Source organism: Hevea brasiliensis, chromosome 16 (assembly GCF_030052815.1).
Source record: "Hevea brasiliensis isolate MT/VB/25A 57/8 chromosome 16, ASM3005281v1, whole genome shotgun sequence".
In the NCBI taxonomy this organism is placed as follows: domain Eukaryota; kingdom Viridiplantae; phylum Streptophyta; class Magnoliopsida; order Malpighiales; family Euphorbiaceae; genus Hevea; species Hevea brasiliensis.
The window spans coordinates 54,577,342-54,592,185 of NC_079508.1; the positions used below are offsets into that span (position 1 = coordinate 54,577,342).

Genomic DNA, 14,844 nt, shown 5'->3' on the forward strand with positions numbered 1-14,844 from the left:
TTGTCAACAACATTGGGATGCCAATTTCACTAGTAAATAATTGAAGTTTTTGGAGTGACACAATACAAGCCAGCTGTCTTCGTACATTGATGACTTCAATGTGGCCATACATGCATTTGATGAGTCAAGCACAGAATTTGCTTATGTAACTAGCCTGATCATAACAAAGTGTCTTCTTATTTTGTGGCTCAAAGCCTCGAATTACAGACCTCACCTCAATAAAATCACATTTCATAATATATTTACACTTTAATAGTATTTATAACTTTTGTATATGAACGGCTTTAAGTTTATATAAGAACAGTATATCACGTCAAAAACCTAAAGATGCTACTACACAAAGTTAAGCTTAATCACATGCAGCCCATGGATTTACCCTAAAAGTTTGGCAGAAATTTCAATTTTGGGGCCATTCAGCTTCGAATTTTTGAACTCACAAATCCTCCCTTCTCATGACTAAAAGCAACCCAACAAGTGCAGCATTAAACCTAACCAATTGAAAAATTCATCATTCACCAGAAACTCCCATTGAGAGTTCGACCATTTAGGGATGGAGGACTGGCAGGAAGGCGGAAATCCTCTACAGTCATTAAAGCTTATGGAAAACAGAAAGTGTACCACAAGTTGAATGCACTAAGAACTTAATCTTTGCATAACAATTTTTTCTATTTTCTTCTCTTTCTGAAATAACAAATTTGTCAGAACACCTTTATATTGAACTGGCAAACAAAACCAGGAACAACTCCTATTCAGAAAAGAACAGTGGTGGTGGGGCATGCCCCACCCCCTTAAGGAATAGAGACAGAAAAATAGGACATATATAATACATTAATCAATCTAAAATTTTACATGAAAAACGATCCAAGGAGATGCAACTTGAGCAATGTAATGATATCCACTTGACCAAAATGCCATACCTGACTCCTTAGCAGGCACAAAAGCCTTGACTTGTGTGTGAGGGGTCAACTCTCTTTCTGGTTGTCATTTAAGCACACTGGCTGCTATTGATCCCTCCATGTCATTCACCATTGAGAGTAGAGTAAATTTTTCAACACCATCTACCCTCCAACTTAACAATTGGAAGTTTAAGGAACCGTAAGTCCAGAATCTGCTGCAAAGGATCAACAATTAGTTATCCATGTGAATCTTAAGAAGACAACTTAACTAAATAAAATAAAACAGAAAGTATCCCATGCCAAGAGCGGAAGAATTTGAAAATTTAAATAACTTATTTTGGAAAATTTTTTGTCAATTTTGAAAAGGGAAAAAGAGGCACCTCTTTCTGAGCAAAAACAGCCCCCCATTTTTTTAGTACTTCTAAACAGCCCAACAGAGTGTTATACATGAGTTTAAATGTGGTTCTTATGATCTTAATATCCATAAAAAGACAAAAAAGGAGCATGAGCTTAGACAAATAATATTTAACATACATGAAATGATGAAATTTCTCGGGTCAGAAGTTCATCTAACTTGCATTCATGCTAGAGGATGCCCTTTTTCTTCTCTTGTCCTTGGGCTTTACAGCATCTTTCAAAGTCTTCTCTCCACTCATTTGAGGCCCAGTTCTAGATGTATCAGTGGCTGAAGTAGCTGGTTTAGCATCTTCAGGTACTTTATCTTCCATAGCTTGAGTGCTCTTTTGCTCACCTCTTTTATGTTTATCAGGTGCTGATATTCCTGCATGTTTCACACCTAGTACAAGTCAATTTGTATCAGCTCTCTCTCTTTGTTATCTGACATAGACAGTATCACCCAAGTGCATTATGTATGCTGAATTCACAAAAGTATTGGGGTGTGCACTTTTCAATATATTCCAATGCTAGGTATGATTATTGATTACAGTACACATACTTTCCAACCACCAATAAGATATGTTGTCAGCAAACAGAGGGGGGTGGTGGGTAGGGTGGGTGTGGGGAGGCAAGATTAATTTTTCTGTTTCATGATTCTACAGAGTGCAGGGATGCAACCCAAGTCACGTTAGACAGACATAATCCTTTTGTAAAACAAAATTGTCAAATTGATGTGAAAAAACACACACATGAACTTGCGAAAAGGGGAAAACGACCATTCATCAGAAACTCTTATAGAACACAAGGTCTACAGAAGATCTTATAAAGTAGATTCTAGATTTTCAAATTATTTAAGTCTTTAGCTGCTGAAAAAATGTAAAACCAGGCCCGAGATACAAAGTCATAAAAAAACCCAAAAACGGAAAAGAAGTGTGATGCTCAACCAGGAACCACACATTGAACGACCCCAAGAACACTTGGTTTAGATGGAAAATTGAAAGCTCAAAGCTCTTAAGATAGAACCAGGCATCATCTGAAGCATCAAAATAAAGTAAAATGAGGCCTTCCTGTCCCCCTTAAATATACAACACCATGTGGCAATCCCATTGGCTCTCTAAGTAGGGGTTGCCACAGGACGGTTCCAAGTCAGAAGTAGTGCCTGTGATCTGGTAGGGACATGATCACCTGAACCAGACCAAGGGGACCTGCTCCCCATGGTTCCACTCCCTCTTGATTCCACTTCAATCTGCATTGAGACAACCCAACAGTTTAAACAACTTTTTATTATTTTCTTTAAAAAAAAAAAATCCACAATTCAGATCGGGCTGCCAGTTCTAATTCCGGTTCCAGTCTAGCTCAGGTTAAATGAGGGGAGGAACCATAACTGCCTCCCTCCCCAATTCTGGGCCAATTTGAGCCTGTGGAACTGTTGACCCGTTCCAGTCCCTGTTTTGACAAGGCATGTAACGGGCAACACTGGCTCTCGGCCAGGTCTGACTCTAAGAATCAATGAGATATTCTGCTGAGAAAAATTGCAATGATTTCTATTCCAACCAAAAAAGGGATCTATGCTGTATTTTACTTCAAAATTCCCTTTGACACCACGTTCCGCTCCAGGCTATATAATATTTCAAAATTGTAATAAGGCTACAACAAGAAGCACCATAAATTACAACAAACAGCAAAGTAAACTAATTTATTGTACTTTAGAAGTCAGTTGTACAAGTTGCATACCAAGTGAAGCTAGAGAAACTTTCAGGGAATCTGAATCAACACCCTTCGAATAAGGATCCCTGAGATAGAAAAAAAATTTTAATTAAGCAAAGCATATGGAAAATGTAAGGTTTTCAATAAGCTAACTGCGATTCAATCACAATTGAAGCTTTCATGAACTTAGTCTCAGATTCACTCCAATATTATATTATCATAGGTATTTTTTAAATGCATCACTGAACAAGTCCATGACATTCCAAATTCTGGTATATAGTATATCTGTATATGGTAATTCAAAAATCAGCTCATTCTGCGCTTCAAGCCACTTGAGATTGCATTGTTGACGGATTGAATCATATGAAATAATTTCCACTTGCACCATTTTGTTTGCTTCTAATTGCCAAGGCAGCCACATTTCAGCTCAATGATAGCCAAACTAGTTTAAGAAAGCCATGGATTCTAAGTACTTGAGTTAGAGTACATATCATGCATCTCTATAAATGTTGCTTTCTACAAGAAAGTGGCTAGTTGAAGCTTAAGACATAGGCAACAATACAGAATTGCTTTGCTTCAAAATTTTTTAGGAAATAAGAATATAGCATTTGTTCTCTGCTGAACAAACTACCAGTTTCTCAAACATCTAAAAACTTGGAACAATTAAGATATGTCTACACAGTTGTCATCAAATAGAACACAACAAACTGAGCTTGAAAATTGCTTTGATTTATAAATTAGAAATTACATTTCAGTTTAAAGAAATTGAAAATTAGGATTTGTGGCTCAGTTTTAGAACATTTAAAGAGTTCTTTTATCATTAAATTATTTATTTACCATAGTAAACAAATAAACTTAGATAGTCACCAGCATAAATTTCTTTCCCAAAAAGTTTTGGACTTATCACTCAAGCATGACAAGAGACTAAATAGACCATAGTATTGTGGTTGGTTTGATTCAATTTCTATACTAAAAACAGCATTGGTTTGAAAACTTGTGAAGCAGTAATGTATATAGTTGCCTCCAGATCCTCTCTGACCAATCAAACCAGACATAGGTACAATTTTTTATGATGGTCTCTCACCATATGATCTAAAATGATATCAAAATATATAGTCAGTGTTTGTAATACTTGGTTTGCAATTGATATTTGATAAAATTGCTTCCATACACTTGATAAATTTTTTTCTTCAGGAACAATGCAACAGTAAATAAATAAATTAATTAACAAATGAGACAATGGGTCATACAACCACATATAATAATGCATTATCACCCTAAAAGATTTTCATTCATAAATCCTAGGTGAGGTAGCTAATTTAACAAATTATGCATGTGTAGTGTTAACTGCTACCCTCATAATTTTCTTTTTAATAAGAAAAGAAATTTTATTAATAAAGAAAGGGGGAAAAAGCACAGCAAGTTAAACTCATAATTATGACTCTCAAATACGTATGCCATGCCTTCCTTTCCCTTCTAAAAATGCAAGATACAAATTTTATAAGACTTTAGAAAGGGCTAACACCTACCAGCTTGAGGGGCCCCCAAGGAAATTTGTAGCATTGCCCTCTTGACAACTAGTTCTGCCTTGTTCAGATGAACTAAGACCACCATTAATGTCACTACTTTGACTGGTGCATTTTTCCTCAGATACTAGATTCAATCTCTCCATCTGGTCCCTTGACAACTCACTAATGCCCTTGTGCACGAAAAATTTGTTTTCAGGCTCTCTGACATCACCACCAGATATGCTAACGTCAACAGCAACAGAAGCAGAGTGGCGCTTGATCTTCCGTAATGCTCTCTCTGTGTTGTATGTCTCAACCTACATCAAATTGCAATACAAAAGGTTAGGTATAGAGCATGAAGGAAAAGCAATCTTGTGGCTAAATGATGCTAGACGCAAGAACTAAAATACAAGAACAAAGGAGCGCTATTATTCCGTATCTCATACCAATTAGACTGCTAAAAATATAAAAGAGCACCATATGAAATTGTAAAGCATCCCTCATTTGCTTCCTGAAGTAAAACAAAGGCACAATTTTTCCTTCTCTTTTGTTCTACCTTTCAACAAGATTCAGATATCAATATGGTAATATCAGTTGAAAAATACCAACATTTGTGTTATCAGAAAAAAATAATCCCAACTTGGTGAGGGAAAGGCTGCATTCTTAAAACTAAATTGAAGGCATTCGATGCATTCCTAGGAGCAGATTTTGGCAAGATTTGGCCAGTATATATACACTATTTGCACTAAGTTAGCCCTTTACCAGAGAAGATCTTATCCATGCTATTTAAATTCAACTGAAAAAAAAAATTCTCTTAACAATTTTGCCCTCACCTGGGACAGGACTCATAAGACTATAATGAAAATCCCTTATCCTCATGTTGACCAGTTGAAAAGAGAGCTAACAACAAAGTGGGAAATGACTATGAACTGGCTATGTCCAAAGCACCAGTTTTTTAGGTTGCATATGCTGATACTAGACCATGATGAACCATATGCTAAAAATGCTAAAAAAACTCATTGAAGATGTATATAAAATTAAGGCAACCTGAATTCACAGCTGCCATACCACACTCGTTCATGATAATTCACACTAGTAGATAGAGAATTAATTGAGGAACAGACAGACAGGACTATAGATTGCATAACCTACAAAGGAGGGGGAAAAAAGAAAAAAAGCAAGCAAGAGAGAGACAGGTGGGAGTTGGGGGAGGGAGTGGATTTAGAAAGGAAAGGAACTACAAATAAATTCATAGAATCTCTGCTTTACCTGCATATAAAACGACACACATGAAAACAAAACACATGCAATGCAAACCAATCCCAAATTGAGGTTGCTAAACCATGATTCAAAGACACCAATCAAGGTTGGCTTATCAGACAAATAAACCAGAAACAATAACAGTGCCAAAAACAAATTGTAGATCAACATTTCTAACTTCATTATTTCATTTGCACCACTATATGTCTTAATATTGAGAACAAAGTTCACCATTAAAATTGTTGCATGCTTCAACTTTGATCACTAGTACACCCATTGGCTGTAAGGCAACAAATTAATTCCAAATATGGGGAAGGCTTTCTTCATGGATTATGTAACAGATCAAAAAACATTCAAAAAAGCCTGCAGAAAGCTATTGCAGCGTTAACTCTTTTTTCTTCAGGAAAATTTTTAAGAAAGGGTTGTAGCAATTTTTTGTTCTTTTTTGGTATAAGAGGAGCATATCATGATAGTTCTTGACCCAAAAAGAACTAAACCACAAAGTTCCATATCTCAATGTGCATGGGACCTATAAGCAGGCGAATTACTTTTAAAGTTACTGTTCACACTGTTGTATTGTTGATGTTGTAGCAGTTTTCAAGTTTTTTTTTTTTAATCTTTTGATAATGTTAATTTGGAAGCCTCATGGCTAATATAAGACTTCATTTAGCGGGTCAAGACCTGATTCTATTAAGATTTTATTTTCCAGACCTTATTCTCGTAAAAATTTTATGCTATATATATGGCCATAATATTCAGTTTTAAAGGAGAATCCAGAAAGAGTCGTACGATGCATTTTACATCAGAGATGATATTTGGACTTGAACCTGCACATTAAAGATGCGACCCTTATTACTTCCACTAATGTACCAAGCAAGGGCCCCAATTTTGTAAACTTAATCAAAAGTGTTAAATTTCAATTAGGGGCATTTATGCCCTCACTTGTAGTAGTGCAGATATAGCAAAATGCAAACGCAAGAATAAAGAGGTTCTTTAATAATGGAAGTGGTAAAAGGCTAATACAGAAATATTTTTTCTTCATTGATATAAAACTACGCAACCAATCATTGATGTATTTTTCATATATTGTATAGAAATCACTATTTTTTCTCAACTTCAGTTAATCAAGCAGTTAAGAAGCAGAAAAGGCACCTCAACTTTTGAAAGACTTTTGTATAGAAGAAACTCACTGCATCATTTATCTTCTTTGTTATAGACTCAGCATTCCTAGATGCAAGTCGCAAACAACGCATTATATCACTCTGTGTCACACCCTCTCCTCCAGCTTTCTGAATAGCACAAATATCACCATTAGTGTTCGCTGTAACTGTCATTCTTCCCCCCATAACAGCCTCCTCATTATGGGTCGGGTCAACCACCTACATGAAACTCATTTAGATTAAATTGACTGGAACACTAATAACTTGAGTTCTATGTGAATATGCATTAGGGATATCACAAAATAAAAAATAATAATAATTTGTATAAATAAATTTACCTACCATGGTGTGCTCACTGTTGAAAAATGCAAAAGTTACTGCTATAGGAAGATGATGCACTATCAAAGGAAGTGGTTCTTTCACCTGCCAGGATAAAACAACAATAATTAAAAGAACACGAAAAATTTAGAATTTAAACACTACAATAAAATTAAAAGAATGACATTGAGCAGACACACAGAAAATATTATAGCCTACCTACAAGATTTACAGTGAGAAAGAATGAAAGATGGGGACTTCTTACTGAAAACTGTCTCAGCATTATCCTTCGGAAATTAATCTTTGCTATTTGGAAAAGTCAAGAAATCCAAGATCATATAAATATGGGCACTTTTTTGCTCCCGGACTACTACTCTTCACATTAGGCCAAATATAAAAGTATACAGATGTTATCTAATGAAAAAGCTGAAATCTCAGAAAGGAGCAAATTCCCTCTTCAATGCTAAAACTTCAGAGGCAACTCTAAACGATTTGATGCACTAAATTTGTATTTTAGGATGATTCAGGTTTTTTTTTTTTTTTTTTGGGGGGGGGGGGGGGGGTAAAATAATCTTGGTCTGCTCTTTTTTTTTTTTGCCCAACTCTCTATTGATTCCATGGTGCCATATTCCTATTAAAAAGAATGAGTTATAATCTTAAGCTGGAGAGTGAGAATAAGAATCTAATACTCTGATATGTGACTTTCAAGCAAACACTCTACTGTTCACTAGAATATGAAAACTTTCAAATACTCTTAAATCCTAATGAGCAAGCACTATTACGCTACAAAGTAAATGTGGTAAACAGAGAATGTAAGGCCACACTCAGTCACTGACAACCAAAAAAAAATGTGTACTATACTCCACTAACCAATAGAAACAATTACACTCATATTGCAAGCCAAATACATCATTGAGGAAATAATAGCAGTACATAAAATAAAACTACAAATTATAGGAATGTAATTCCGGCATTGTATTGTGATTCTTGAATGCAAGGATTATCTTTTCTCACTTGCTAACTTATGTTGCACATTGAGGACAAGGGATTAAAATGACGCGATGAAATATCTATATAAAGTCCAAGGGTTGATGATAGCAAGGCAGTTGAGCTCAAATGCCATGCAAGACATACTTGAGTACATTTTTCATAAAAAAGTAATAAAGAGAAGAGAAAAAAAAGTGTCAGATAATTGGTTATGTTTATGTTCTACCCCATTATCTCTTCTGGAAAACATACCCTAAACCCTTCATTGCAGCCCAAATTAAAAGAAGAGAGGTGAGGGAAGAACAATAAGATGAAATCCAATCAATCTGATACACAAGTTGCACTAACAATTACCATCAGATTTAGTTAGAGAACACATTTTTAGGTCTAAAGATAAAATGCATACAAATTTTCAGTAAACACACAACCATACTGAGGGTTGAGTACAATGACCAACTAAAAAGGGTCTTCAAGTCAACATACTAACAATTTTTTTTTCTTAAAAAAAAAGGGACAATTATGCCTTATTTGAGCATTTGAAGTAAAAAATCTATCAGGTTGCATAAAAAGGGGAAAATCTTGATCAGAGCTAATAATTTGCAGCCTCACGAGGATCTTACATGTAAATTTCATTGACATAAGGTCCCACGAACATGCTTCCCCATGTTCGTATTTACACATTTATTCCTTTTTATAACAACATCTACTATATTAAAAGAGCTAACCTCAGGAGGATGTACCATCACTTGTTGACCATCTTCTCCTCCTAATGTGCATTCGGGCCTCCGAAATGTCAAGAGAGCAACTAAAGCAGCAATATTGGCAGCATCAACAAGATTCCTGCCTCCCCAACCACCAAACAAATAAAAGAACGCTAATGAATATTTAGCATTACCCAAACAACAAAAGGGTGACTGAGTGCATGAAACTTTCCCACACTTATGGGCTCTAGGGAGGGTTGACTTACGCAACCTTACCCCTGCTTTGTAGAGAGAATGATCACGCGGCTCAAACCCGGGGCCTCTAAGTCACAAGCAGAGTGACTTTACCGTTGCACCAACCCTAACAAAAGAAAATAGAAAGAGATAGCGGGATCAATTAGCTTACCCCCCATTATCTAAGATGTGAAGGTCAATTCTAATGGCCCATACTAACTTCCCAGCAAGAACGCAGAGTGATTCTGTATCCACTGCCCTGCTTTCCCTGCAGATCAATTAAAATTGTTACGTGAACTCATTTTGATTCAGAATTCTATTCTAAAATCCAGAATCTTTTTTTGAAGAAGCCTTGCTTATATATCCCATTCATATGTGTGTGTGTGCAAGCACTTGTCTATCTGTTCTTTAATAGATTCTTCAATACTCAACTCAACTCAACTAAGCCTTTATCCCAAGAATTTTGGGTCGGCTATATGGATTCTCTTTCTCCATTCCAAACGATTTTGGATTAAATCCTCGAAAATGTGCAATGCTTCTGGGTCATGTTGTACTACTCTCCTCCAAGTCAGTTTAGGTCTACCCCTTCTTTTCTTTCTATCCTCTAATCTAATGTGCTCTACTTGTTTAACTGGAGCCTCCGTATGTCTACGCTTCACATGACCAAACCACCTCAATCTCACTTCTCCCAACTTATCCTCGATTGGCACCACTCCTACCTTTTCTCTAATACTCTCGTTACGGTATTTATCTAGTCTAGTATGACCACTCATCCAATAATAGATTCTTCAATAAAGGTTCAAAATTATAAAATAATATATCAAACAACAATAGTTCATTGATATATCAAAATTTGTAATAAATCAGAAAAAAAATGTCCTGATAACGCTACCCTCAACATGTAAAATAATTTCCACCACATGAACCTAATTCCATTTAAATTCATGCAAGTTAAGCAAAAATACCTTAGACCACGATCAATTATTCTGCCCAACTCCACAGCAGATTCTCCTGGACGACCTGGCTCAAATGAAGGATCGGCCATTGGCGAAAACTCTGTAAAAATTGAAAGTGACCCTTCATTTGGTCGGTCTCGATAAGGTTGAACTAGTTGACTTGTCACAAAACCCATTACATGAGTCTGGCCTAGCTGCACCTCTGATGACCCATCTTCTCTGTGAATTCACAAATAAAAGGAAATGAAAATAGCACATCAACTGAATGCATACAAGCATATGTATACAAGCAAAAGCAAACTGCAACCAAGTATTAGCAATTACAATACAATGCCAATTCCATCAAAGTAACGTCACAAATTTCACACATTCAGGCCGCTACAATTGCCCAGCTCACCATTTACATCCCTCAAACAGCAACCAAATCCTACCTTGCCGTAATCAATACTATATGATCACAACTGCATTATACATGATTACCTAGCCTGTACCTTCTCAAGTCACCGAACAAACATAATAAACAAAAGAATGAATTAAAAACTCCAGAAAATCCCAGAAAATACATTTTTTTAATTCTTCAACCATTAGATACTCTAACCTGCCATTCTACTAGTCTTAGCCCACCAAAACTCAAACAGTATACGCATACATACAAGCAAAAAAACTTGCCTGCCAAACTTGATTGTTATTTTACGATACTCAAGGGGATTACGACCGTCGATTCTGAGGTCCGAAGCCAAAGCAGTCTCAATGAATTTCTTCTCATTCACTGTCATTCGCCATGCATTCGTCAATCTGGCATCCATTTTTGACGGTACAGTTTCTCAAATTTCACTTCAAAATATGTAGCAGATGGAAAGAAGCGAATGGTGGACGGCGAAGGAGGGAAGGCGGCAAGAAAGAAACCGGAAAGGGCTGAAAACCAAAATGGGTAGTGACAAAATCCACTCCGTTTGTCACTAGTGAATCTGACAGTGAGATTTCACGACTTGGCTGGGCAATTACCAACTTTTAAAACCCTAGGGTTTTATTCAAAGCTTGATGCCACCGCTTTTAGCGCCTCCGCTTGATATTACGCGACCAAACAAATAGCAAATTATAATTTTTTTTTAATTAAATTTGATCGATAATCTATAATATTGCATGTATGAAAGCATGAATGTGGGCGAAATTGTGAACGGATTATTTATTATTATATTATTTTTATTATTTAAATTAATTTTAAAATTTATAATTTATTTGTGATTAATTTCTACTTAATAAATTTTTTATTGTAAGCCAAGAATAAAACTTTGTGAATAAGATTCATTAAAATTATAAATTTATTTTTTTTATAAAAGATCATAATTTTCTTATTTTAAAAAAATATCAATTTAAAAAAATAAAAATCAGATATTTATATTTTTCTAAATATAATTGTAATGCAAAATTAAGCTCAAACCATATTTTGAGTAAACTCAAAAGTGTTTTTAATTTTATTTTTTTAAGGTTGATTTTTAATTAACTATTAAAATTTCTTATTAAAATTTCTTACTTTATTATAATATATAAAAAATATAAATAATAAGAAGCATATATTAATAAAAAAAATAATATATGATTCTATTATACTTATAAAATTGATGAATTAATTATACAATTTATAATTTATTCTTTATATTAATATATCATTTCTTTAGCTAATTTATAATATTTTGATGTAAAAGTTGGGGCATCCTCTACTAACGACGCGCTACATCGAAGTTCGGGTGTAATGAGAAATATGTAAGGGTGTAGGGCCTTCACCAAAAGCGACACGCTATGCCGGCGCCCGGGTGTGGTGTTAAGTGAGTTAGTCCATAGTACAGATGGTAGAACAGATAGCGAAAAAGAACACAAGATAGACATAGAAAACAATAGAAGATATCATAGAAATAGACCAATTAGGAAGGAACAGATTATGAGGAGGATCAGGGTTGGTACTTGGAATGTTGGATCACTTACAGGAAAATTAATGGAGCTTGTGGATATCTTGGAAAGGAGAATTGTGAATATTGCTTGCATTCAGGAGACTAAATGTGAAGGAGAGAAAAGTAAGGAAGTGGATAATTTATAGTACAAACTGTAGTTTACCGGAAATGAGAGAAATAAGAACGGAATGGGCATAATCATAGACAAGACATTGAAAGACGCAGTAATAGCCGTGAAAAGAGTAGGAGATAAAATTATACTAGTAAAGCTAGTACTAAAATGAGAAACAATAAATATAGTTAGTGCTTATGCCCCATAAATAGGACTAGACAGTGAGAGTAAACAAAGGTTTTGAGAAGATATGGATGATTTAATGCAAAGCATACCGAATGAAGAGAATGTTTTCATTGGTGGAGATTTGAATGGACATGTAGGAAGTGATAGACAAGGTTATGAGAATGTTCATGGAGGTTTTGATTTTGGAAATCGAAATGAGGAGGGAAAAAGCATCATGGATTTTGCTATGGCATACGACCTAATACTAGCAAATACCTACTTTATAAAAAGAAAGTCACATATAGTAACTTTCAAAAGTAGGCAACATAGAAGCCAAATCGACTTCCTTTTAACCAGAAAGACAAATAGAGCTCTATGCAAGGATTGCAAGGTCATTCCAGGAGAGGCTTTAACAAGTCAACATCGGTTGGTGGTCTTAGATGTCAAGTCTAGGAACAATTCAAGTAAGGTCAGAAGAAATAGTGTAGCTCGAACAAAGTGGTGGGAGTTCAAAGGAGTAAAGCAAGTGAAGTTTAAAAATGAGCTTCTCGAGTCTAAAGTATGGAAGTTGGATATGGAGGCCAATGATATGTGGATACAGATGGCATCAAATATTAGAAAAGTAGCTAGAAAAGTACTTGGAGAGTCTAAAGGGACCACCCTCAAAAGAGAGATGGTGGTGGAATGGGGAAGTACAAAAGGCAGTGAAGAGAAAAAGGGAATGGTATAATAAATTACCTAAATGTGATAATAATGAGGCATATGAACAGTACAAGATAGCAAAGAAAAGAGGCAAAAAAGGCAGTTAGTCAAGCAATAGCACATGCCTTTGAAAAGTTATATGAGAAACTTGGAACTAAAGAAGGGGATAAATATATTTATAGATTAGCAAGGAGGAGAGAAAGGAAATGTCAAGATCTCAATCAAGTTAGGTGCATTAAGGATAAAGAAGGAAAAGTGTTGGTAAAAGATGAGAACATTAAAGAAAGATGGAGAAATTATTTTAATGATCTCTTTAATAATAGCCAAAATGGTAATCGCGTGAATATAGATTATAGAACAATAGAAAAGAATGTGAATTATACTAGAAGGATTAGATCTTTAGAAGTAAATGAAGCACTTAAGAGAATGAAAGTGGGTAAAGCCTGTGGACCCGATGAAATATCAATTGAAGTATGTAAGTGTTTGGGAGAGATGGGAGTGGCATGGTTAACTAAATTATTTAATAAAATTCTAAACTCAAAGAAAATGCCTGATGAATGGAAGAGAAGTATCTTAGTACCTATTTTTAAAAATAAGAGAGACATACAGAGTTGCTCAAACTATAGGAGAATTAAACTCATGAGCCATACTATGAAGTTGTGGGAGAGAGTTGTGGAGCATCGACTACGTCATGATACTTCTATCTCTCTCAATTAATTTGGTTTCATGCCCGGTCGTTCAACTATGGAAGCGATTTTTCTCATTAGAAGCTTGATGGAGAAATATAGAAATGTGAATAAAGATCTGCACATGGTTTTTATTGATTTGGAGAAGGCTTATGATAGTGTTCCAAGAGATGTCTTTATGGAATGTGTTAGAACAAGAGAGGGTATCTATTAGGTACATACAAGTGTTGAAAGATATGTATGAAGGAGCAACTACTATTGTGCACACAATGGGAGGGGACACAAGAGATTTTCCGATCTCAATTGGATTACACCAAGGATCAGCCATAAGCCCTTACCTTTTTACAGTAGTTTTAGATGAATTAACAAAACATATACAAGAGAGTATTCCTTGGTGCATGATATTTGCGGATGATATTGTTCTGACAGATGAGACACGAGAAGGAGTCAATAGAAAGCTAGAGCTTTGGAGAAGTGCTTTAAAGTCAAAGGGTTTTAAGTTAAGTAGAACGAAGACAGAATACATGCATTGCAAGTTTAGTGAAGGCCAAACTAGTGATAGGGAAGGAGTTAGTTTGAATGGAGTGGTACTATCCCATAATAATCACTTTAAATATCTAGGCTCAGTCCTTCAAGTAGATGGGGGATGTGAGGAAGATGTTAGTCATAGGATTAAAGCCGGATGGTTGAAGTGGAGACGTGCCACGGGAGTTTTATGTGATCGTAAGATTCCCAATAAGTTGAAAGGAAAATTTTACCGTACAGCCATAGGACCGGCTATGTTATATGGTAGTGAGTGTTGGGTACCGAAAGAGTCGTATACGTCTAAGATAAGAGTTGCAGATATGAGAATGTTTAGGTGGCCATACTAAACTAGATAAAGTCCGTAATTAGAGTATTAGAGAAAAGGTAGGAGTAGTGCCAATTGAAGATAAGTTGAGAGAAGGGAGATTGAAGTGGTTTGGTCATGTGAAGCGTAGAAATACGGAGGCTCCAGTTAGACAAGTAGAGCACATTAGGTTAGGGAATAGAAAGAAAAAAATGGGTAGATCTAAATTGACTTGGAGGATAGTAGTACAACATGACCTAGAAGCATTACACATTTTT

General features: G+C 35.4%; 1 protein-coding gene across 5 annotated transcripts; it reads right to left on the bottom strand.

Annotated features, from left to right (window-relative positions):
* Positions 1-647: 647 nt before the first annotated feature.
* LOC110634399 (exosome complex component RRP45A) lies at positions 648-11,216 on the bottom strand. Of its 5 annotated transcripts, none has more exons than XR_009144960.1 (10): positions 10,793-11,216; positions 10,133-10,342; positions 9,340-9,435; positions 8,958-9,072; positions 7,270-7,350; positions 6,958-7,146; positions 4,529-4,824; positions 3,027-3,085; positions 1,431-2,538; positions 648-1,108 (listed from the first exon to the last, which is right to left on the bottom strand). XR_009144960.1 is itself a non-coding variant. In XM_021783379.2 (10 exons), exons 1-9 carry the CDS (start codon positions 10,927-10,929, stop codon positions 1,466-1,468), a joined length of 1,410 nt encoding a protein of 469 aa, XP_021639071.1. In that variant the 5' UTR covers positions 10,930-11,215; the 3' UTR covers positions 648-1,111; positions 1,431-1,465. The 5 variants fall into 5 exon arrangements, 3 of the variants coding, with proteins under 3 accessions (XP_021639071.1, XP_021639072.1, XP_021639070.1); XM_021783379.2 differs by having other exon boundaries at positions 648-1,111; positions 1,431-1,692; positions 10,793-11,215; XM_021783380.2 differs by having other exon boundaries at positions 1,431-1,677; positions 10,793-11,214.
* Between the last annotated feature and the right edge of the window lie 3,628 nt (positions 11,217-14,844).

What these genes read in the sequence shown, in the direction of transcription:
- LOC110634399 (XM_021783379.2), bottom strand. Translation starts at nt 10,929, where the DNA reads ATGGATGCCAGATTGACGAATGCATGGCGAATGACAGTGAATGAGAAG. An exon ending in ATAATTGATCGTGGTCTAAG is followed by an intron (nt 9,436 to 10,132) that starts GTATTTTTGCTT and finishes ATTGATCTGCAG; the next exon opens with GGAAAGCAGGGCAGTGGATA. An exon ending in CAAAGAAGATAAATGATGCA is followed by an intron (nt 4,825 to 6,957) that starts GTGAGTTTCTTC and finishes AATTTGATGTAG; the next exon opens with GTTGAGACATACAACACAGA.